Here is a 26,331-nt window from a genome sequence, read left to right as displayed (position 1 = left end):
ACCATTTCATTTGTTAATGGAACACATGAATCTTACTTTTGTCTCCTTTCCATTCATTATTTCAAGGATAAAAGGAGCAGTCTCTTGTTTAACGTCTGTATATTGCTCACATCTATATTAGATAGGCTTTGTGAGTTTGCATTGATTGTATTGTCACTTAAAGTTCAGCTTATCATTCTAGTGCTAAGAGTAGCTCGTTTTACATTCGATCTCAATTTATGAATCTACAGATAAGCTCACAAGGGTCTGTTGTTTCACAAAACACAGGACTACTCCTTTGATTACACAAAATGAAATAGTGAACTTTCCAGGTAGAAACAATTAGACTTCCAATAGGATAGAAACACTATCTTATACAATATATAAAGGGGTGGTTCACCTCTAAGTTAACTTTTAATATGTTAAAAAATGTCCTGTTCCTAGTAACTTTGCAATTGAACTTCATTATTTATTATTGTTTCTCTCTTCTACATGTTTCCAGACTTTAAATAGAGGTTGCTGACCCCCACAGCTAAAAAAACTATTTCTCTGTGAGCTTGCATTCTTATTAATATTGTTACTTTTTATTACTTTCTATTCATGCCCCATTCCATTCATATTCCAGTCTCTCATTCAAACCTCTGCCTGGTTGCTAATGTAAACAAGACCCTAACTGCTCCAGCTAAATTTGAAAAAATATGGGTTGAGGTGTAACCTATATCTATGGATCAGTAAACTATATGCTGGATGTATCTGATTATAGTTGTGCACATACAATGTAACAAATGTAAGATTATATTCACTCAAATGTGGACTGAACAATGCTAGATGTAAAGTGTGATATCTTTTATTTTGCCAACCGATAAATAAAAACATTTTCTAAACAATGGGCTTTTCAACATTGGTTTAGTGAGTATGACTTGTTCTGAACATTCTTTATGCCTATGTTTTAACAAAAAAATAGGCATAGGTTTTGTTATTTTTTGCACTAAATAGGGCACAATCTGAAAGAGAAATTAAGGTAACGTTCTATTTCCTGGTTCATACAAGCACAAGCAAACCAAACAAGTAGTCCACACGACTGTATAATCGACCCCCACCCATTCTCTGCATATAGACTGTTTAGCTTTATGAAATGTAACAGATTATTATACTGAGTTATTCTTAGTAGACTGCTGATTTGTTTTGATTGTGTTTGCGGTAAGTTCACATGTCTGAATTTGCACATAGACAAGAATCGTGAAAGAAGCCAACAAGCTAACAAGTTGTTTGGCCTCTATATCTGTTTTTGATTGTAAGGATCAAGCTTCAGGAATGTTTTCACTGGAACTCGCTAGCAGAAAGATATTGTGCCTCCAAGGATAAACATAAAAGTCCTAAAATAACTGATAATCACAGCAAAATGCATTTTTTAATTTGTTTAACAATGTGTGTTTATAGGCCACGTACATGAATTAAAATCTGTGTTTTTTCCTTTCTTTTGGATGAATTAGTATTGTCTCTCAGACAGTTCATGCTTAATCAGGGCTGAAGACAAAAGTTATGCTAAATTGGCATTATATCCTTGTAAGGAAATTTCATTGTGTTGTTGTAAAATTGTCAAGGCTAAAGAATTAGTTTGTTTTTACATTTTGGCAGAAAATGTGGAATTTTATTTGGGCAGACAAAGTACATTTTGTTACTGGATATGTAACTTGAAATTGTTTGGCATTAATTGAGAAGTCGTTACATGTATGTGATTCATAAATGAAAACGCAATATCAGAGTTTTAATCAGTGTTGACCAGTTGCACTTAAAAATAAATGGCATAAACACCATTGTTACTGTACATTCCTATTCAGGAACAATTGCTTGCTTTGGATGCTTTCACTGTAACTTTAAATAACCATACAACAAGGGAGATCTGGTAAGCTTATAATAAGCCTACTGAGGAGCAGGGGAGATACAAAACTTGAACCATGACTGTGTTGTGCAATGTGTTTGCAAAGCATTCTTTAAAGGAGAAGGAAAAGCTAAGTCACTTGGGGGTGCCAAAATGTTAGGCACCCCCAAGTGACTTGAATCGCTTACCTTTTACCCCGGGCTGGTGCCCCCGTATGGAGAGAACAGCACCAGTCCGGGGTAGCAGCGAGTGCTTCCTTCTTCGCTGCGCGCGCAGTAGAGTGAAAAGCCGAACTTTAACAGAGAAGTCGGCTTTTTCACTCTACTGTGCATGCGCCGGACACTGAGTCGCAGCGAAACGAAGGTGGAAGGAGGAAGCGCATCACCCCAGGTGCCCCGGGCTGGTGCTGTTTTCTCCTAACAGGGGCACCAGCCCGGGGTACGAGGTAAGCGATTCAAGTCACTTGGGGGTGCTTTACATTTTAGCACCCCCAAGTGACTTAGCCTTTCCTTCCCCTTTAAAGAGAACTAAAGAAGTAGGCCAGAAATGTTGTATATTATGTTTTGAGCTCCTGTACCAGCCCAAGGCAACCACAGCCCTTTAGCAGGGAAGATCTGTGCCCCAAAAGATTCCCCAGTAGCTCCCCTTCTTCTTTGTCTCCCACTCACTATATACTGTATATATAGATTATAAATGTCAAAAGGCTTATTAATACAGATAATAGTAATTAATACATTAGCATCACAATTTAATTATCAGCCCCACAGCATCAGCTTATATGACAGTGCAACATAATTTTCTGCTTAATAATTTGCAATGAACTGTAAGCTTATCATACTGGGGATGTACATGTCCCTGACACTTATAACAAAATCCAGGATGGCGAGGTCCTGTGACAGGTTTGACGTCCTGGATTATTGCTGCTATTGAGATGCTGAAACTTTAGGCTGGTACAGTATATAAAATATGGCAATGTTAGCTATATACATTTTTAGGGTTTAGTTTTCCTTAAATTATAGATAAAGGTCACCATAAAAAATGAACAACATTTTAATATTGCAGGTTTCCTGTTCATACTAGTCTGGGATTCCTTTATTTGTTTTTCTTTTTATCCTACCCAATGGTAGGATAATTCTAGACCTTACCAGAAATAGTATAGTGTCATACTTGCACCTAGGGATGGATCAGTGCAATTTTCATCCATGGTATAATAATGACCTGTTAGACCACTGGACAATCTGTCAACTATACAGTTGATTTGAGTGATTACATTCCATGAGTTCTGCAGTACTACTGTAAGTCTTTAGACTTTGTGCTGTGCATAGGGTAAGCAAAGTTCAGAGAATAGGTAGGACCAGTGTAACTGAAACATGTCCATGGAATAAAAGAAAAGTAGCAATGTGACAATATTTCCATTTCTTTTGTTCCATCATATGTAAATAAGTTTGTCCACATTAAATGTGTTTAGTAATTAAAAGGCATGTGTTTAACTTTTTGAGGTCTAAACTTGAGGTCTGTATGCCACTTCTAAAGCAAGTCTAGAGTAGATTTTCTTACAGTTCTACACCCTATTGGTTAGCTTTAACCACTCCATATTTTTAGTTTTCCCTTGCAATTATTTGTCCAAGTAGTCATGAGACCCTCTTTACCATAACAGGTATGGAAATAGGATTTGGAGTCTATTTTTGATTCAGTATCCCAGGCATCCACATTCCCTTTCCATAAAGTGATTTGAGATATATCTCTCCATGTTATGTCATCTGCTGTTATATGACCACTGGCTGACTATCAAAAGGTTTTATTCACATATATTCACAACGTGCATTCTGTGGCCCTCCTGTGGTCGTTGAACGACAGCTCTTAACACTCCTTAAACATCTGGCCCCCTTGTGCTTTGAGCCCTGGAAAAGTGCTTTACGTGCCTTAGCCTAAAACCATCTCTGAGTAAAAAAAGTACCATACAAGGAAAGATGGCACATCTGCTCCTGTATTTATTGGCCGTTGATGGGAAGCCACTGTATGGCATGGATATAGCATTCGTTTTTCATTTAAAAAAAAAAAGTCTGTTCCCACATTTCTCTAAAATAAGTTCACATGTTATATTTAAATATAAAGTCTGTTATATACGCAGAGTAATCAGCAGTCTAAAAATGCAACTGCAGCAGGATTATTGCTACCCAAGAATCATCCAGTACTTCCAGCAACGAGTTTTGTAAAATTAGGCATTATTTATTTTTAAGTGAAAACTGCCCATTCCAAAGTCTGCTTTCCTAATGAGTTAATTGTGGACTATTTTTTTTTCAAATTCATTGAAATCCATTAAAACATAATTTGCTGTAAATGGCCTGCACATAGCTAGTACAGTAATAAGACTAATTGCAGGTGCCGGAATTTATTTACAAATCTTCGTCCCACGGAAACCAGTATCATCTTAGTTTCTAAAGTGCATTTAGCTGAGCAGTAACCACGCATTCATTATCCTAATATGCCAAACAACAGCTAGCGCACAGGCATGATTTATATGATACATATAACAGAGCCATTATGGGGGTGGGAAGGAAAATCATTTTGCATTTGGCACAGTTTGGTGCAGACACCTAAGGGGGAAAGAAATATTTGTCTAGGAATTTATTCTGTTTTATGTGTGTTAGTAAATTCTTCTTTTATGAGAACTGCTAATGATCGCTATTTGTCTCCAGTACTACAGAGGAGCGGTTGAAAAAGTATTTCTGCAATCAGACATTATATTATGTGATAGTATCCTGATTGAAAAGAAAGCATGATAGTCTGCCACTGGCACCAAGAACTAAACAAGACAATAAAAATTTAAAATTTTGGAGGGCCCACAGTAGGCAAGATCTATGTAGGAAAAGTTAGTTTGTTTCCTTCCCTTTACAAAGGCCTTTCTGTACTATACTACATTGGGGTGTTATTATATTCATTATATACACCTAATTATGCTACAACTAGAAATGGCTTGTTCCTTAAGGGCAGTGACACACGGGGAGATTAGTTGCGCCGTGACAATCCCACCAGCTAGAATGTAAATCGCCGGTGGGATGGCATAGTCTGCGCCATAATTTGTCCAAGTTGCCCAAAGTTTCCTCTCAAGGCAACTTCAGCGACGCATATGCCATCGCACTGGCGATTTACATTCTAGCCAGTGGGATGGCATTGCGTGGAGATTAGTCGCCCGCGGCAATGGAGATTTGTCACGGCGCAACTAATCTCCCCGTGTACACCTGCCGTAAGGGCTGTGGCACACGGGGAGATTAGTCGCCCGCGACAAATCTCCCTGTTCGCGATTTGCCGAAATCGCCTGCGCAGCGTGTGCCATCCCACCAGCGACTTACATTTTCGCCGGTGGGATGGCAATTCGGAGAGGTTAGTCGCCTGCAAACAGGGAGATTTGTTGCGGGCGACTAATCTCCCCGTGTGCCAGAGCCCTAAAAGGACTGATCATTTCACTTACACAAGTCTACACTTGCTTTCTCATTCCCTTTTGCTTGGTGTATTTTGTCATATTAACAACATTGTTTGTTGTTTTTAAGGAAATGGCTCTTGTTGCCCCAGAGGCTCCTTCTGAACAAGCAAGGAGAGTATTTGAAACCTATGATCCAGAAGGTAAGGTTCTCTGATTTGAACAAAGAATCAATAAGATAAAGTGACCCTGTAATCTGTAGTTTGAGTCTTCATTTTAGTACTTTTTAATGCAGACATGGGTGTTTCAGTCTTAAGCGTGTATATTAACTGGACTAAATGGTCTATAATGATAATGAATGTACAATACACACTGTGGGATCAGGCTGTATAAAAAGGGCAATGAAATACTGCATGGTAAATTTACCCTACAATTTTTTTTACCTTCCTTTGTTCTTTTTTTTTTTTTTTTTTTTTTCATCCTTTGTCAATCTCTCGTTACTCCAATACCCAGAATCAAGTCAAAATATGTAAATAAGCTCATTGTGGTATATATTGAAGCTTATTGAGGTCCGCATGTAATTTTTGGTCACCACATTTGTTTTCTGTTGTGGAGGGAAGAAGTAATGAAGGGTGACAGGATGTTAAGGATGCTAGCACACACAATGTAAAGGAACATACTGATAAAATGGTAGGACAAAGAAAGGCCAAGTAATGAAGAACATATGTGAAGCAGAGAATGTCCCATGCACAAACAATCAGGAGTCAGCACTTCCAGTCAATTTTTGTAGTTTGGGTCTAAACTTTGGTTTGGTTTTGCTTTCCTCCCACTGGCAGAACAACTGTGTCTCTCTAACTAGTGACATCTTGTGTCACAAAACACGTTATGTGCATAAATACATACAGCTTGATGTTACTGAAGCATTTGGAAAATGTGAATACATATCCTCTAGATCACAGACCCCTCACTAAATAATTATAGCTATAAACGGCTGCAAAATGGAATCTCTCATTTCTATGATTTTTCAAACACTGACAAGAATCCAGAGGCTTTAAGATTCTATCATAGTTGCTAAGAGAGACATGAATATGTGTATATAAAACACAGCTGGTGACTGAATTAAACAGAGAAACTTGACTTAAGTAACACAATGGGCCCTCTATGTCTCATTGTTTCTTAAGCTTTATAGCAGAGCCTCTTCAAGTATATATTAAGTTTACAGTTTTTAGAAATTCTGGTACCACAGCTTTGTAGCCCATTTTAATCTAGATCTGGCAAAGAACTTTCTTGAGTGGAATTAGCTAACCCTACCCCATAAACATTCCAGCTATGTTAATTGCTTCTTATTTAATAAGGATCTGATAAAACATACCACTAATCCCACATTCAACAAAAGCAATAGCAGATTCAATGAATATTCATAAAAGCCCCTGAAAGAAAGATCTCTGAATTTCCTCTCTACCCAGTCATGGCGTAATGGCACAAATATAGTTCCTTTTGCAAAGTTGCTAAATTGGTAATATGTGCTGGGCTAGATAATCCAGGTTTTGTGGTTTGTGTTCTAAGGGAGTTAGAAGGGGATTGCTAATGGGGGGTAAGGGGGGGGGCAAGTTCTTAGGCAAACCCCAAATGATTAAAATTGCTTACCCCAGACTTTCCTTTTCCTTAACAAAACTTAACTGTACAGGGGAGTATTCTATGGGATCTTACTCTGGCCCTGGGCTTTGCACATATGTAGTAAAGTAAAAGTTTAGATTTTTAACTTAAGTTCCAATTGTACCCACCTGTGCATGGATACAGCCCAGATCAGCTGCAACGGGGTACAGTGAGATCCTTTAGGGCAGGTACTCATGCCCAAAATTGCCCCACCTATTTACCTCAACAACAATTCTCTGAATGTAATTTTGCAACAATTGCTCCTACCTTCCAAGTAACAAGCACCATACATTGAAATATCAGCTCATTTGGCAAGGTCGCCAAATCAATATCTGACCGAAATAGTCAGATGTTTGTCAGGTACGCCCATTTGAGGGCACCATGCATGAGCTAATAAACAGCCTGACAATCACTGACCGTTTTTATTGTCCTTTGTATAGCACCTTACCAAGCACTTAATTGTACTCTTAAAGTCAATTGCTGTAAAAAAACAAATGAGTGGAGTGAATTCAGTCATTTGGACCCAATACACAATCTGCTAAAAGTTCTGAGCTTCAAGTTGCCCAAAATCTCCTAACAAATAAACTGAATATATATTACTGCAGGTTGTTAGGGCATATTGTTTCCCTTTATAATAAAATTAAACTGCAGCACATCCTTGTTGCAAAACAAATAAAAACACTTTTTCACTTTTGCAACAAGGATGTGCTGCAGTTTAATTTTATTATTATGTTCGTCTAAACCCTTGGCAAGGGGTTATGTGACTGCCTAGCACCCGGCTGAAAAATCCTTGGCAAGGTGGTAGAGGCACACACCAGTCAAGTGAGTACAGATATTTGGGCCCTGGCAGAACGGGAGATTAGTCACAGATGACTAATCTCCCCAAAATGCCATTGAGAGGGAACTTCAGCGATTTCGGCGCCGCGTATGCGATTCCACCGGCGATTTACATTCTCGCCGGTGGGCTTGCGGGGAGATTAGTCGCTCGCGACAATGGAGATTTGTCGCTCGCGACAATGGAGATTTGTCGCAGGCGACTAATCTCCCCGTTTGTCATGGCCCTAAAACATCTTGTAAAATGTGAAGACTGTGAATGTGTCCCTTTTACATTTCAAGACAAATAAAAAAAAGTGTGTAGATTTTTTTTGTTTCACTTTGGAAAACGCATTGGGCGGGAAGTCACTGCGATTGTTTGCAAATTTCCCCATTGGAACTGCTGGGAATTATGAAGTGCTGAAATAGAATAGAGGAAATAGAATCGTTCGCTTGTTGAAATGTCTAGTGATCGCTTGTTAGGAAAAGACGAGCGACTTGTTGCTGGAACTCGCTTTTTAAAAATCGCAGGAACATATCTCTATGGGACATTAGCCTAAAGGGCACTTACCATCTGTGCATTCCTAAGGGATTTTTAGAAGCATATCCAAAAATCTTATAGGAACGGATAGAAAGCAGGCGCATTTTTCTGTGGTGAGCTCTAATCTCACATTTTGATAAATTTGCTCCTTAATATAAGCTTGAAATTAATAAGTCAAATGTAAAAATTCTTTTACTCTTCACTATCCCCATCTCAGCGGTCTGTCTGTATATTCAGGCTCTGTGTTTGAGTAGGTTTGTGTTTGAAAGGGAGTTCTCACATACAGAAGGGAGTACAGATTTGCGATGCATTGGAGCCAACTGTCAAAAAAAATTCCTTTTTAACCCTGAGAGGGGGAAAACAAAGACTAACGTCATCATTTCAAAAATGTTAGAATATTTTTAATTGAATATATTTAGCAAATGTCTTATTTCCATGAGATGAAGATTATATTGCATTTTTGTTCTCATGCGAGTTCCCCTTTAATGTAACAGCTCTTGTTTGACAGGCGAACATGCATTGTATCACTTCTTATTTCAGTGTGTTATGTCTGCTGTATCAAACACATAATTTGGGCCTGTTATTGATACTGCGGATCTTAGCATAATCCTAATGACCTGTACAGTAATGTAGAGTCGCTGCTATGTCTGTTCCTCAGCACCATGTAAGGCAATAGCTTGGCAATGTACAATGTAGTTGTTCCATAAAACTTTTATTCCCACACCTTTTACTGTAACTATTGAACTCCAACTTCATTGTAGTCATCAATGCAACAATAACAATGCCATCATTTTGACAAAAAACTGCTGTATAGCATCTCACGATATTAGCTTCTAGTCATACTACTGTGGCCAGAGCAATGGTCCTTGGTGGGAGAAGTTGCTATATTGCTTCTAATTCAGTTAAGGGGTGGGCGTCACTGGTCAATCTGCAACTGCTACTAGCCAGAATGTCACCAATTAATGGTTACTATATAATAAAATCACTGCTAGACTACAAAGTACAGACAGAGAACATCTTCTGGGCATTTAAATGTAAAATACAATGTTTTTGGTGATTTCCAGAAACATCAGAGGATGTAATCATTTTAAAAGGACAAGCCCTGTTCACAAGCTTTTAGTGTAATACAAATGATGGCACGCACTGTAATAAAAACATCTGGCACAACAGTCAGACACTCCTTTATAACTCTTGCCTGGGCTAATAGCTCTTCATCTGGACTAGCCGATGCCTTATCACAGCTATGTAAATCTCTAGGGTTAAGGTGGCCATATATGGGCAGATATAAGCTGCAAATTTGAGTCCTTTAGATTGATTCACCAGCTAATCTGCCTGTGTATGGTGCCCCCTGACGGGCCTCCACGATCAATATGTGGCCAAAAATCATCCAAGGTTGATTTTCCTGTTGAATTGGGGACTGAATTGGCTCATTGATATGGTCCTTGGTCCGACAACACCTATGCCCGTTGTAATCAGATCATTTTGCCCCAGGGCCAAACTATCAAATTAGCCCAATATCGCCCACCAGACGGGCAGCTCTTAAAGGGATTCCATCATGATTTTTATGGGGTACTTTTTATTTCCAAATTACACTGTTTACATAGCAAATAATTCACTCTACCATTTAAAATTTTATTCTTAAACCAACAAATGTAGTTTTTTTAGTTGTAATATTGGTGTGTAGGTGCCATCTCAGTGCATTGTGCCTAAGTCTGAGCTTTCAGAAGGAGCCAGCGCTACGCATTAGAACTGCTTTCAGCTAACCTATTGTTTCTCCTACTCCCATATAACTGGAGGAGTCCCAAGCCGGACTTGGATTTCTTACTATTGAGTGCTATTCTGATACCTACTGGGAGCTGCTATCTTGCTACCTTCCCATTGTTCTGCTGATTGGCTGCTGGGAGGGGTTGTGATATCACTCCAACTTGCAGCTCTGCCGTTAAGTGTGACTGAAGTTTATCCGAGCACAGGTCACATTGCTGTGGCACCCTGGGAAATGAATAATATGGCTAGCCCCAAATTAAATTTCAAACATAATATAAAAAATCTGTTTCTGTTTTTAAAAAATCTCTCTTAACTGTTGTGTTTGGAAAAAAAACATGTCTTCCCATGACAGTATTTCTTTAATATGTATGGCCACCTTTAGTTAACGAGGAAGGGAAACTTAAAGCGGCCCAATTTATAATTGCTTTTAACAATCACCATTTCATAGATTCCCTCTTAATGTTAATCAGGTATTGTTAATTCTGCCACCTTCTGTATGCCAGGCGCACAGACCTATTTCAGTCACAAGCAGCATTTCCAAAAATAGGAATTAGGAGTATGTTCTTGGCTTGGCAGGTTTATTCAGGAGCCAGTCTAATAGCAGAGAGACAGGAACCGGACCACCCTGCTCTTTTTCGGCCGGCCAACAGAAGGTTCTTTAGCTTTAACAATGGGCGTGCTTCCTGCTCAATAGAATAAAATATGAGAAATGGTCTTGCTGTTCCACTGAGTGTGCAAATATCATAAAGACTTGCATTTTTAAAGGTTAAGGGTTATCTGGAGTACAAATATGTGCTTTTTTCTAATGTGCTTGTGTGCTAATAGCCATCCCAGAGTAATTAACGCTTGTAAGCCTAAGGGAGTGCTTGAACTTTTCTAGGCAAAGGTTTCCTTCTTCCAAATACATTCATGTACTGTCTTTGATATGTAAGGGCATAAATCTCTGTATTTGTTTCCCTTTTTATTTAACAGATAATGGATTTATTCCTGATGCCGTGCTAGAGGATGTTATGAAAGCTTTGGACCTTGTGTCAGATACAGATTAGTAAGTATGTTGTTTATTATATCGGTGCATATGGACTGTCCCATATGGAGCAGTCTTCCTACATTTCCATTATTGGCAGATTGATGAACCGCCTTATCTGTAATGCAGAGGCACCACATGGTCTGTAAGAACTGGATCTTTTTATCCAGCCTGCAGCCAGGGTCACAATATGGGCAACAAACAGAGACAGTGGAAACTAGTAGCAAAAGTGACATAATGTGCTGATTGCGTTATTTCCTGATAATATTAGGGGGCAGCAGTTAAAGACTTATTAGAAAGTATCAAAAAGTCAGTCATTTGTTTTTAGAATCTTTCCTGGTGATTATTTAAATGACAACCAATAGAAAGGTACCACCAGAAACACTTGCATTGGCAAATCCGCAATATTTTGCGCAGCAGCCAGTTATTATAAGCACTGCAGATTCGTGATTTGCCTGCCAACCCCAAGAAAAGGATGATGTGCAGGTAACAGAAGCAAGCTACAATGGCTAGAACCACTCAGAACCAAACTGCACAACTTTATTGGCAGTGTGGTCTCTGCCTAACAAAGCTCTCATATGGCAAATAATCATCATACATTTTATGCATGTATATCTAATATAGTACTACATGTAAACGCAGAGCTGTGTATTTACTTGTGGGACCAGTGGGAAAAAAATCCAATTCTTCTGTAAATTTTATGTGCCATAACCTTTGAAGAAAGCACCTGCCAATAATATATCCAGTGGATGTTTTTAGTAGTTTGCTAGTTTTAATCCAGTGTAAATACCATATTGCTCTCTGGTATTTATCAAATACCTTTTGTTCCCATATACTGCTTCCCATTATACCCTTTGGGAATCCTTGTGACACACGGGAGCGATTATCAGTGTGCCTACAGAGTCATGGGGAAGCAACTTTCAGGAATTCCAGCATTGTTAATAGCCATTATTTTTCCCCTGCATGAACTGTTGGAAGTTCACTGCATTTAGAAGGGAACATCTCTCTATAACAGTGGTTTCTAGACGTGGTTCAAGCCCCCTTCTGAGACCCAACATTTGTCCAGGGCCTCCTTTAGTTACATATGAGGTAAGATATATATATAGTTACATAGGGTTTAAGGACCAGAGTCCATCAAGTTCAACCTTTCCTCAACTATATATACTAACATCAATACTAACTGTACATTTTAGTATCACAATAGCCTTGTTCAATGACTTATCCAAGCCCCTCTTAAAGGCATTAACAGAATCTGCCATTACAACATCTCTAGGAAGGGCATTCCACAACCTCACTGCCCTCACCGTGAAAAACCACTTACGCTGCTTCAAATGGAAGCTCCGTTCCTCTTATCTAAAGGGGGACCTTTGGTGCGCTGATTATAGGAAAAAAAACACCCCCTATTTGTTTATAATCCCCTCTAATGTACAAACCGGATTCCAAAAAAGTTGGGACACTAAACAAATTGTGAATAAAAACTGAACGCAATGATGTGGAGGTGCCAACTTCTAATATTTTATTCAGAATAGAACATAAATCACGGAACAAAAGTTTAAACTGAGAAAATGTACCATTTTAAGGGAAAAATATGTTGATTCAGAATTTCATGGTGTCAACAAATCCCAAAAAAGTTGGGACAAGTAGCAATAAGAGGCTGGAAAAAGTTAATTTGAGCATAACGAAGAGCTGGAAGACCAAATAACACTAATTAGGTCAATTGGCAACATCATTTGGTATAAAAAGAGCTTCTCAGAGTGGCAGTGTCTCTCAGAAGCCAAGATGGGTAGAGGATCACCAATTCCCACAATGTTGCGCAGAAAGATAGTGGAGCAATATCAGAAAGGTGTTACCCAGCGAAAAATTGCAAAGGTTTTGCATCTGTCATCATCAGCCCATTCTGTGATTTCCTTTACAGTAGCATTCCTGTTTGTGGTGCAGTGTCGTTTAAGGGCTCGGAGATCACGGGCATCCAGTATGGTTTTACGGCCTTGACCCTTACGCACAGAGATTGTTCCAGATTCTCTGAATCTTCGGATGATGTTATGCACAGTTGATGAAGGCCGTAAAACCATACTGGATGCCCGTGATCTCCAGGCCCTTAAACGACACTGCACCACAAACAGGAATGCTACTGTAAAGGAAATCACAGAATGGGCTCAGGAATACTTCAAGAAACCATTGTCAGTGAACACAATCCACCGTGCCATCCGCCGTTGCCAGCTGAAACTCTACAGTGCAAAGAAGAAGCCATTTCTAAGCAAGATCCACAAGCTCAGGCGTTTTCACTGGGCCAGGGATCATTTAAAATGGAGTGTGGCAAAATGGAAGACTGTTCTGTGGTCAGACGAGTCACGATTCGAAGTTCTTTTTGGAAATCTGGGACACCATTTCATCCGGACCAAAGAGGACAAGGACAACCCAAGTTGTTATCAACGCTCAGTTCAGAAGCCTGCATCTCTGATGGTATGGGGTTGCATGAGTGCGTGTGGCATGGGCAGCTTTCATGTCTGGAAAGGCAGCATCAATGCAGAAAAATATATTCAGGTTCTAGAACAACATATGCTCCCATCCAGACGTCATCTCTTTCAGGGAAGACCCTGCATTTTCAACAAGATAATGCCAGACCACATTCTGCATCAATCACAACATCATGGCTGCGTAGGAGAAGGATCCGGGTACTGAAATGGCCAGTCTGCAGTCCAGATCTTTCACCTATAGAGAACATTTGGCGCATCATAAAGAGGAAGGTGCGACAAAGAAGGCCCAAGACGATTGAACAGTTAGAGGCCTGTATTAGACAAGAATGGGAGAGCATTCTTGCCACACAGTGGTGAAAATGGCCTTGTCACAACTTTTTTGGGATTTGTTGACACCATGAAATTCTGAATCAACATATTTTTCCCCCTAAAATGGTAAGTTTTCTCAGTTTAAACTTTTGTTCCGTGATTTATGTTCTATTCTGAATAAAATATTAGAAGTTGGCACCTCCACATCATTGCGTTCAGTTTTTATTCACAATTTGTTTAGTGTCCCAACTTTTTTGGAATCCGGGCTGTACTTGTACAGAGTAATCATGTCCCCTCGCCAAGTCAATGCCCTTTTTTATACAAGACAGCACTTTATTTGCTTTAGTAGCCACAGAATGACACTACCTGGAATTAGACAACTTGTTATCTACTAAAACCCCTAGATCCTTCTCCATTAAGGATCCCCCCCAACACACTACCATTTAGTAGCTAGCTCACGTTTGGTAGAAATAATATAAAGTGCATAACATTGAACCTCATTTTCCAGTTTGCTGCCCAGTTTTCCAATTTAATGAAATCATTCTGCAAAGCGACAGCAATCCTGCATGGAACTTATAGGTTTGCACAATTTAGTATTACCAGCAAAAATAGAAACAGTACTCTCTATGCCCTCCTCCAGGTCATTAATAAACAAGTTAAAAAGGATCAAGGACTGAGGACCAAAGTACTCCACTAACAACACTGGCCCAATTAAAGAATTTTCCACTTACCACCACTCTTTGTAATCTATCCTTCTGCTAGTTCTCTATCCAAGTACAAATATTATGTTCTAGGGCAGCTATAAAAACAGTCCTGTGCTTTTGTAGCAACCATTGACACATTGCTTTTACTGATCAGACCTATTCGCTGACTGGTTGATCTGGGACACCTAAATGAGAAGTGATAATTACTGGGGGTTCCAAAATGTTAATAATATAACTGGTTACCTGAGACAACAGGCTGGTGCTCATGTTACCTGGAAACTAGGGATGCACCAAACCCAGTTTTTTGGGTTTGGCTGAACCCACCATGAAGGATTTGGCCGAATCCCGAACCAAATGTGAATCCTAATTAAAATATACTGATTAGGATCGGAAGGGGTTAAAATCGGCTAATATATGCTAATTAGGATCCGGGTCGGCTGAGGCCGAATCCTTCAAAAAAAACCTGGATTCGGCCCGAATCCCGAACCAAATCCGGGATTCAGTGCATCCCTACTGAAAACTGCACCAGTCTGGGGTAATACTGTAGGAGCACTGCACCACCATCATCATCTCGATGGCCCAGGCTAGTTGTACATTTGCAGCAGAATGTAAAACCTAGAAGCAAAAAGCTGATTTTCCACTCTACTGCACATTGGCATCTGGTTTCAGCAAACTGAAGCATCAGCCTGGGGTCTCGGGTAACTGTATGGTGATAATATTGTCCTTTAATGCTGACTGCACTGGTTCCTAACTTACACCATACATAACACACCTAGCTAGCATTCTTTCATAATACACTCAAGCCTGTTGCTACCAGCCAAGTTCTCAGGGTTATGTCTCTCCTCCTCATGCCAAGCCCACATCGTCTGTCTCCCTTATGTCTGTGCAGCAAGCAGCACCCTGCCTCTTGAGACTGCATTTGGCAACTCATTGTGGTATCCACAAAGACATTTAAATGATGACAATATTTATGGAGTCCACTTTGTCACTGTGTGCCCAAAAATGTCCTAAGTGTTTAGTACAAATTTGACACGAGCATTGCAATGAATATTGGACTGTTTCGACTTGTTTTTAAACAAAAAAATGTACTTGTCAGAAAGCCTGAAAACATTTTCCTAATATGGGTTTGTCTTGAAGAATTATCATCGGTGTTTTGGTTTTAATCATAAAGTTATGTAGTCCTAAAATAACTGTTTGGCAAACGAGATGGCATTCTGATGGATGTGTCACGAAAACTCTTAACAGAGCTGCCTGCATTTTCTTGGCAGAAACAGATTGTGCCGTCCCATATCTTAGGAACGCGGAACGTCAAATTATTCTCTTCTTATTGTTTTTTTTTTTCTACATTGTTTTCTAGCGTAAACCTCATGAAGACTAAATTAGACCCAGAAGGGCTAGGTATTATTTTACTGGGACCCTTTCTGCTGGAGTTTTTCCCGGAGCAGGTACGGAGCATCCTTTCTGTCATGTTGTCGTGTACCCATGCTTATCTGCTGTTTCTTGCTTGTCACTCAGCAGTCTTCTATTTCTGATTTTCATTTGCACGGCGCTGAGGTTAATTTGAGAAACAAAACAATCACAGAATTTCTCAGTCCTAAACATTCTGACAGGCTCCCATGTCAGAGCGGCATGTGTTTAATCATGTTCCAAACATTAGAGGTGCCAGAATGTCAGCGCCGTCACATAATGCAGATTTTAGGGGGGGGAAATGCTCCTGAGATGTTGGTCAGGCTGGAAGTCATGCTAAAGCAGTGAGGAAACTGTGATATGTCTTTAAAATGTATTTTGACAAAAGATCTGTTAGCCCAAGTCACAACGCTAATGTCATGGTGTATGCATACTGTATCCATTACTTTTGCAGGCTGTGTAAAGATTATTCTTCCCAGCTATTCACGTTTGTCAGGCCCATGTTTATGAAAATTAAATGGACCGGTTGACACTGTTGTGATCAATTTGCTTTTTTAGACAGTAGGAGTTACATTGTACAACATTTGGTCTGCCCATCTCATTGCCATAGATGGTATTGGGCATTAGTAGAGTTAATGAGCCAGTAGATCTGTCCAGCCAAATCTAATACCGAATGCACCCAAAAGTGCACTTGAGGCCTAAATTCTCTGTTGACTTTGTTTGATTCATATTATATACTTTTGCTGCTGATGTAGCATGCAGTTACACTTAGTCAGTGTTGAATACAGTAAAGGTGGCCATACACTGTACCATCCTGCAGTGGGCGATCTTGGGCTAATTCGATTGTTTGGCTTTAGGGCCAAACAATTGAATTAGAACAGTAAGGCGCCCATCTGTTCGGTGACCGCATCAACAAGCCAATGCAGTCCCCGATGCGATGGAAAAATCAAACCTGATCGACATCTGCCCAATTTTAGGCCAGATATCGGTCGGGGTGCCCATACACAGGCAGATAAGCTTAACATGTAGCATGTTAAGCAATAATAAACAGAATATTACATTTTGTTTAAAGTGGCCACTATGGAAACACTTCAATAATAACCAAATCTTAAAATGTGAGCTTTCAAAATATGAGCTATGTAGATGTGATTAATTGCTGTAAAGGAACTGGGGTATTGCATTGGTTTCTGCATAATAGAACCCATAACTCTTTATTTCTCAGACTGAGAGGGGCAGTCTGAAGGCCAGTTAGGGTGAGATTTGTGCAGTACGCATATATAACTTGGCCTACTTATTCTTGTAGTTATGGCTCTTAAACCCATTTTTTCGTACTGTATATCTACAACTTAGTATCACATGGGGGGGAGGGCATCAGGGGGTACTAAAATCATTCTCAGTTGGACTTTCATCTCACTGTCTCACTCATTACAGCAGCAGTCCCACCATCGTATTTTTTCCCTATTGCATCAGTGATGTAATATTTCTGCTGATTATGTTATCATAACGTCACCAGATCATGGGAAACGTCTGGAACCCTTCTAGAAAATCCAGTTAGAAGGGCTGCACAGATGCCATTCCCTTTTCATACAATTAGTTCAGCCCGCCGCCAAGCAGCGCAGTAAGCACCACGGCACAGTTGTGTAGTTCATGTGTGTAACCAACACAGGTTAAATCCATATCCTTCATAGATAGATAGCAGTTAACTAAGATGGCCGGGGAGGCTGTTAATACTATAATGTTAAGCTTACAGATTTATCAATATAATATTGAATTCTTCCTGAGAGCATTCACCTTTTTCTTTTTGTTTGTTTAAGAGTTCGAAAGTTCCAGAATCTTTTACTGTGTATCATTACAATGGATTAAGGCAGTCTAACCATAACGAGAAGGTATGTTTCATTTCTTCATTTTGCCAGGCCTTTAAACTCACTTCTCTCATTTATCTCCTAAACAGATAAAGGGAGCTGTTTCCCAAAAACTCAATTTCCTGTGCAGCCAGAGTTCATGACTGTAGCATCACAAATATGAGCATTGTGAAACCACAGTATCCCCCTTAGTCATCACTGGGCTCCTTATATACCAATGGAAAGCACTACACAATGGCCCAGTTTGTTTGCTGCCCGTGCCAATTACAAGAAAGCTACCTTCAAGTTTAACTTTTAGTATGTTATAGAATACCCTATTCCTTGCAACTTTGCAATTGGTTTCCATTATTTATTTGTTATAGTTTTTGAATTATTTGTCTTCCTCTTCCGCCTCTTTCCAGCTTTCAAATGGCGGTCACTGACCGCGGCAGCCACAAAACTATTGCTTTGTGAGACTATAATTTTATTGTTATTTTTACTTTTTATTACTTACCTTTCTATGCAGGCCCTCTCCTTTTCATATTCCAGTCTTTCGTTCAAACCACTGCCTGGTTGCTAGGGTAAATAAGTCCCAAGCAACCAGATAAAAAAAAATGAAGGTGATTTGCAAATTGTCTATTAATGTCATACTAAAAGTTAATGTAAAGGTGAACTACCCTTTTAAACAGAGTTAAAAATGTGTCAGAAGTTCTGCAATGACTAGATATAAAACTGTGATATGTTATTGGATGCTTTTTTAGCATTTGGTCTTGCTCATTTTGTGATATGCCCACCTTGACTGGGTGATAACATGCTAATGCGATAGCATTACAAAGAAGGGCATACAAGAAGTGAGGAACGCATCAATAAGCCAATGCGGTTCTCGATCTAACAGAAAAATCAAGCTTGCCTGAATGACATCTGATTTTTATCCAGATCTTTCTGGCTAACCAGATCGGTTGTTTTGGATTGTCGGAGGGCCCCATACACAGGCATATAAGCTGATAAATCGGTCTGAACGACCCAGATCAGCAGCTTAAATCTACCTGTGTATGGCCACCTTTATACACTATACAGACACCAAGGGTCCTTCTAGTTACAAGCAATTACTGGAATGAGGGGCAAATTATTTTGACTCTTTATGGGACACAATCACATTGAAGATATAATAAGAGGAATTGGACAATATTCGGAGAAGGTTTTTGAATAAAGTAAGGTTCCCTTACCTTATTCTTGTGTTTAAAAATAAACCCCATAAATTAGCATTAAAAACAATTTTACATGACACAAGTTGCCTTGCCTGATACAAGTAAATAGAGGCACTTGGTGATTTGCCCTTTGGAAGGTTTATTGTGTTATTAACAGTTTACTTTATGGACATTTATAAGTGTCATTATTACATAGCGAAATCTTTGCTCAGATGAACTGTTTTGGATCACAGACTTGAATTGAATTTGCTCCAGTATTTGGGAGGTAGAAAACAAAGTCACGAAGCATCTAGTAATGATCAGTAATGATGTGCAATTGACTGACAGCTTCTGTGGTACCAAAGTCATTGTGTTCTGTTACCCAGGCGAGCGAGCATAGGCTTGAGAAATAGGCTCATTGCTGGTGCTAAACATCTTTCCCTCCTCCCAACTGAACAAAAGATCTAGGCTAAAAGAATTCTATCTATATGTTCCATTTCCAGAACTAATAGGCGCATTACAGCTAAGTATGTGCAGATGCAGCCCTGCTTTCCCTCTTGTTCATTGCTGCATAATGATGTGTTGGATAACCATAGCAGCGTTCAAATAAACAAAAAACCCATGCAAATGTGTCTGCAAAACAACATGTTGCATATTTAACATTTCTTGCATACCGGTTGTTGAAAATTCTGAGTAAATGGAAACTAATTCTTTAACTGGTCCAATTCTGCTGGATGAAAATTTACAGCAGTTTTTTTCCCCCACATGTTGGCCATTAAATCTTGAGGCGTCTAAAGGGTATTTTAATAAAGAGAAAGGTGCTAAATGGAGACACAGTTGGAAAAAGCATACAGATATAAACGAGACACAAGATATAGGGTAACTGATCGCAAACTGGCCACTATATATAGGCACCTAAGGTAGGCAATATTGGGTTAATCTGATTTGGCTTATGACAATGGGGATACAAGCCATCAGAGCAAAGGCCATATCAGTAAGCAAATGCCATCTGGTAGGCCTGTCACAGGGCAGATAAACTGCCAAATCGATCTGAAGGACTTGAATTGTCAGCTTAAATCTGCCTTGGTTTGTCCACCTCTAGACATTTAAGGGCTCACTTATGTAGACCCAGGGCAGAAGTGCAAGCGCCCTAAGGGGCACAACAGCATGCCCATGCAGAGAGCGCTTCTGCCCCATGTCTGGCTGCATTTACTGTATTCTCAAGGATGAACTTCAGTTCCTGAAACCATTCCAGTCTGTGTTATCTAGTGAGCCATGAAATACATCTCCTTAAGCCTGTTTTTATCAATGGCAGGAGTACAGCCCACTTAGCGGGATGAGGAAACCTGCTTTATGTTTTGACTGTACATGTTGGACACATTGGAAAATGTTCTAACGTTTCCATTCAGAAAGTTCCCCCTCCTGACTTTATCCATTGCTAATTAAGTACTCCTCTATTCTGTTGTGGCAGGTCGCTTACATTGAAGGAACAGCTGTGATGGGCTTTGAAGACCCAAGATTACAGACGGATGATACTCCTGTCAAATGCTGTCTACAGACCAAATGGCCATTTGTAGAACTTCTGTGGTCCGCAGACAGGCCCCCATCATTAATTTAATGGAACACTGCAACACACTGGATATTGCAGTCTTTCATTTTAATGTATATTGCACTGAAATCAGTTACAGCAAATCCCTTTAATGGGCAAATGTTCCCACAAGCAACATGTATTGCATATTTATCTTCTTATTTTCTTTCTTGTATTGGCAACAGAGAACAAAGGTATCGCACCCCACTAATAATGGTGAAAGGCTTACCTCCACACAAGTGTTTGGATTTGGTGCCCTCCTGTCTCCAATCTCTGTGTGGCAGCCCATTTAATAATAGAAGCAGGTGATGGACATAAACACTTTGGATAAAATGTTTTCCACATCATTATAAGTACACCACAGAGCCTTCTAGTGCCCATTTAGGGTCCAACATTTGGTCAGCCTCCACCATTACCCCATTAAAGGCTTTCTAATAGAATGATAACATAATAATAATAATAAGTCATGCTTTAGTTCCATTAATTCCCAATCTAACTGGCTTTTAGGCCTACCCACTGATTTGTGACCTTCTGCTTTGGAAACTTTACTAAAATTTCCACTGCTGACTTTTGCTTAGTACGAGGTAATACCTACACTGGCATAATTTATAGTGTTTCGTTATACAAACTAATGTAGGAATTGTTTTTGACAAAAAGTTATGACAAACCATGTCCCCTGGGCAGGGGGCCCATGCTAAAGGCCAGTAAGGAGCATTTGGGAAGAACACCTGTTTTCTCCTTCAGATACTCCTGAAAGCCCATTTTAAGTGTTAATTATAGTGAGATTTGGGGGGTGCACACTTACTTGCTGTCTTAAATATTCTTAGAGCTATAACTAAATGGCAGATACCATGATGTTTACATAGGGGACCCTGTTGGGTCTCAAAGAGGCTCATGAACCAAAAAGCTTGCCTTACATACTTATCATCTGTTGGGCACCTTGGAAGGCAGTTTGGACAAACATTCCAGTGATCCCATTGGATCAGTCGTTCTGTCTAGACTGATAATCTAACCTGCCAAGTACATCTCTGAGTGTATGGGGTGCTGGCAGATATGAGAATGAGAGAGGCCAGCACTCTCTCCCTCTTCAATTCCTTGTGGTCCGGCTGAGTTGGACTCACTTTGATTAACAAGGCCTATAATCGATTATTATTTTACACTCACAAATTTAAATTGACCTGGACAAACGTTGACACAGCTGGAATTACACCAAAGCCCCTGAATATTTGTTCTCTTGTTTTGAAAGAAGTAGACCCATTGGAATATGCTTTTTAATACAAGGCTACGGTTCATAAACTTGGAAGTTGCACTTGGAGAACCACAGAAGCTGTAGAAGGGTAATGTATATTTTTCAGACGATAACTTCATCCCCGTCTGAAGGAACTGATATTTAAGATTTCCCACGTGCGTCTCTTGCATTGCACAGGCCTCTCCGGCAAGAGCAGAGCTGTGCTGTATGGGTTCCTGCGCAAGGGTTCTGACCCGTGCTATTGCCAAATACCTTTGCTCTGCCTGTTCCCGAGCAGCAGATTAAGCCCAGTCCTTCTCCTCCTCATGTTTATCACTGTGTTCCATGCATGAGAAACATCTGTGACCACACGAGTATGTTTAATTATTTATTATGATCAAATTGCTGGCCTTTAAATAAACAAACTCTTTTCTGAACTGTGACCTGTTGGATTAATCTTGTGGAGTTCATTCCTTGTTTCTCCCCAAAAAACAATATTTATATAAGAATAGTAATGTAGGCCTATATGTTCAGAATGAAGATGCACAGTCACGCTAAATACAATGTTCGCTGAAGTCAATCTGGTTTTTTATTTTAATAGAAACATAAATATCTCTTATTCATTGTTTGCTCCATGCCTGCCCCACAAGTCCTCTGAGCTGAAGCATAAAAGATGGGTGCTAAGCCCTGATGGTAGGGATTGCAGCTGAGGATGGTTAACAGAAAGTGAAAGTTGGGAGGGATATCCACATACCAGGACTATCAGTTGGCTGTTGCATGGTACGTAGAGGCCATTTTCACTTTTAGGAGCAAACGCTTTAATAATCATAGAATAAAGGTATCCCTCTCTGTTTGGCAACCAAAGATTTACTCTGAACCCCCACCCTTCCCACACTGTCAGGCACATCAGCCTAATGGGCTTATGTAATTACATATACTGTAGTCCTGCCCCCCGCCCCAAGACTGTGGTATCTCAGACACAAAAACAAAGAGCTTTGTAGTTCTGTTAACCAGCCTTATATGAACCCAGCACTTCCTTGTCCAGCAGATCAAAGTACCGGCAAGCCTTATGTCCTGCTTTGGTTTGTACTGCTGCTTATTCACATGCACTGCATGGCATTAACTCTATCATCCCTTTTGCCTGTTCAATTGCAACTCCCATGATTCCCCAAGAGCTGAAGGCTGGAGTAATACGTCATCACCAGCCAGAGGGCTGCTGGATCAGATTCCTTTGCTTTTGTAATTGCAAAAGAGGTAAAGGTAAAATAACGGGTGGGGTTGCCAATTTGTACATCCCCAGTGATGGCAATAGCTAACCTGCTAACCCTCGGCCAGTGTGCCCCATGTACAGTCTGAATGGGCTGGAATCACTGTCTGACTGCACCTTAGTTTAACCCAGTGATCACCAACCAGTGGCTCACAAGCAACAGGGGTGACTGGAGACTGGGTGAGAGAAGCCAAAATAAGGTTACTCATGAAAATATAAGGTTGACAGCTCTGTTATCTATCCTTCCCATCATATCTGTACCCTTTCTCTCATACAGAAATGGCCAAAATCTATGGTATAGGCATACCATGCCTCAAGGTTGAGTGAGCATGGGGGCACTGACAGCTGGGCCCACTGGGTACCCTAATGGGCCAGTCCAACACTGCCTGTGGATGCCAGTAGGAGCAATTTGTGGAATATAAAAACAGCAATGCTTCAGCAAACTGACCTTATGTAACTAGAACTAAAATTTAGTAATAAAATGGACAAGAAAATAAGCATGACCGGCATTAGCCCACAGTGTAGATAGTTTGGGAATTTTAATACCGCATTTTCTTCAAAACAAAGTAAAAACAGGGGCTGCATTAATGTATTTATGAAAGAAAGATTCCATAGCCAGCTAACAGCAGCTAGTTATATTTTATAGTGCATGCAATTGTTACTGTCAGCTGCCCTCATTCTGCTTCCCGTATAAAGGAGCTCACTGTGAAGTGTTTATGGGTTACTATTTTTAAGATCTGCCATAAACTCCACTTTCATCAAATAATTCAGATTTCCAATTTCCTTTTTCTCTGTAATAATGAAACAGTACCTTTGTACTTGATCCCAACTAAGATATATTTAAACTTTACTGGTGGCAAAATAATCCTATGGGGTTTATATAATGTTTAAATGATTTTTAGTGACTGACCATGTTTAAGTGATATCATTCCAGGCCCTCTTGGTCCCTTGGCCAAGCCCCCTATGCACTGCTTGTATGGAGTTATAACACATCAGGAGGGCTATAGAGGGAGGGCTGTGATCAGCTGTCTCAAGACGGCGGCTGCTTAGCTGAGACTATAAAGGCCACAACAACTTTGTAGGTGCTTGACCAAGAAGAATAAAAGACCAAGAAAGAATACAATAATAACATTCATCTCTTCATGTTTTTATTAAGGTATAGCAGCCCTTTAGAACAATATTTTATCATGCAGATGTCAAATTCATGTCCAAAGCTAATGTGGCGTTCTACTAACTGCAGTAGCCAGTTTCCTCAATTATATATGATTCAATGCAATGTACGGATGAATGCCATAATACTTTGGCTGCTCCCTCTGCTATTATAGATACTGGTTCATGGCTGAGTAGTCAAGAAGGCAAGTGAGCTTCCCCATGAACTTATAGCCTACAAAGGATCAATGAGGCAGAGATCCAGGGATGTCACCCCTACTTTTGCCCCTGTTGTCATGTAAAGCTCTGTCATTTCATGCCCTTTAGTATCTCTATATACTTTATGCTATGTAAGAAATAAAAATGACTACCTGGACTTGGTAGAACTACCACTCTGTATAGCGGTCACCTAATCGGGACCATGGCCAGATACGCCCTTCTCTCTGTAAATCAGCTGTAAAGCCCTAGCTCAGTTTCTCTTTTCCCAAGTCGCCTGTTACATCATTCTTTGTTCTTCTGCCTTTCACTTCAGTCTTTCCTTAACACATCTCTCCCTTCACAGCTGCTCAGATCATTTTGGCCCCAGCAAAGTCCCTAATGTATCCTGCTCAAATGTCACTGTCTCAATTCGGTTACACGAGAACAATCACACTCAGTCAATGGACTTATCTGATCTTGTAGATTGTAAGCTCTTTTGGGCAGGGCCCTCTTCACCTGTTGTATCGGTTATTGATTACTTTATATGTTACTCTGTATGTCCAATTTATGAAACCCACTTATTGTACAGCGCTGCGGAATATGTTGGCGCTTTATAAATAAATGTTAGTAATAATAATAATAACTTCACTCTTGGAACAATGGCCTGCATTTCTCTAGCCTGCTGACGCTGATTATACACTACATGGCCAATGTCTAAGAAGCTTAAAGGCCATGAGGCATAGTTGCAGGTCTGAGCAGGTGGATCAGCCTGGCCTACCATGCCCTGTATCTTTTGATACATAAGGAATAATAGTGGTGGGCACAACTGGAAGCATGTCAGCAATTATACTGAATTATTATGGGGGGAAAAGCTGCATTTTTAGTAAAAATCATGGTAATATGCATCCAAATTGTTCTTTTCATATTCCACTTTTTATACTTGCATGGGCAGTGTGTTTCTTGTTACTCATGTGACTATTCTACTTTGTGTATAATTAGAGCTTGCCTTACCATACACAGGGCAAAAGCAATTACATTTAAGATGGCCATTCATTTAAAGATCCACTCGTTTAGTGAGGTCCCCATGGACCAATAAGATGCCAAACTGGCAGCTTTTATTGGCCTGTATATGGCAACCATTAGAATTGTCACCTGCCCATTCCAGCCCAAACGTACCCCTTCTCTTTCCTGATCTATCCAGAATCTGCCCATTACAACATTGCTGCTCCCCCTTTGTATCATCACCCCCTTTATTCACTGCTCTGCCTCCTTGTTTAACCATCGACCAACCGCAACCAGCTGGTAAGAACATTTACATCCCTAATCTACTAAAATTTACAAATTATTTTTTTGAAACCACAAAAAAATTCAATTACGTGAATGGCAGTAATTTATCAAAAGATCTGAACAGAAAAATCACAAATGGGAAAAAGTCACGGAAAAGTTGTGAAAAACACAACTACAAATTCTGTATTGTTGCACAAAAGACAGCGTCAAATCAACTAAAACCTCTAAAACCACAAAGCAAAAAAAAAAAAGATCTTCCAGTTGTACAAGGGACATCTGCCATTGACTTCTACATAATCTTGACAGGTTTTAGCTGGAGTATTTTCAGATTTGGAATTGTTGCGGTTTTGTCACATAATAAATCTCAGAAAAGTTGTGCTGTTTTCTGCAACTTTTTACAAAAAGCTGACCCAAAAAAAGTTGCTGTTTAGTAAATGCCCCCTCTAATCTGTAAGGCAGAAATAGAACTTCTAATACTGTTCAGGATGGCTTATGCCTAGTTGCTAGGGTAAGGAACATAGCAACCTGAAAACATCTGAAAATGCTTAGTAACTCAGAACCACAAGGTCTTAGAATTGAATTGTCTGCAACATAATAATAATAATAACA

At 39.8% G+C, this 26,331-nt stretch overlaps 1 protein-coding gene across 3 annotated transcripts in view; it reads left to right on the top strand.

Moving 5' to 3' along the window:
- Positions 1–22,264, top strand: part of mindy3 (MINDY lysine 48 deubiquitinase 3) — a 63,339-nt gene extending 41,075 nt beyond the window's left edge. For 2 of the 3 annotated variants that reach the window (XM_018094601.2, XM_031903302.1), the window contains exons 12-16: positions 5,413–5,485; positions 11,029–11,101; positions 15,928–16,015; positions 17,792–17,863; positions 20,477–22,264. In XM_018094601.2, the coding sequence (XP_017950090.1) occupies positions 5,413–5,485; positions 11,029–11,101; positions 15,928–16,015; positions 17,792–17,863; positions 20,477–20,623 (453 nt within the window). In that variant the 3' untranslated portion in view covers positions 20,624–22,264. 3 annotated transcript variants of the gene reach the window in all.
- Positions 22,265–26,331: the final 4,067 nt, after the last annotated feature.

The sequence above is a fragment of the Xenopus tropicalis genome, chromosome 6, assembly GCF_000004195.4.
Source record: "Xenopus tropicalis strain Nigerian chromosome 6, UCB_Xtro_10.0, whole genome shotgun sequence".
NCBI classification, from domain to species: domain Eukaryota; kingdom Metazoa; phylum Chordata; class Amphibia; order Anura; family Pipidae; genus Xenopus; species Xenopus tropicalis.
The sequence above is the reverse complement of the archived record's forward strand: the minus strand, read 5'-3'. Positions and strand labels throughout refer to the sequence as shown.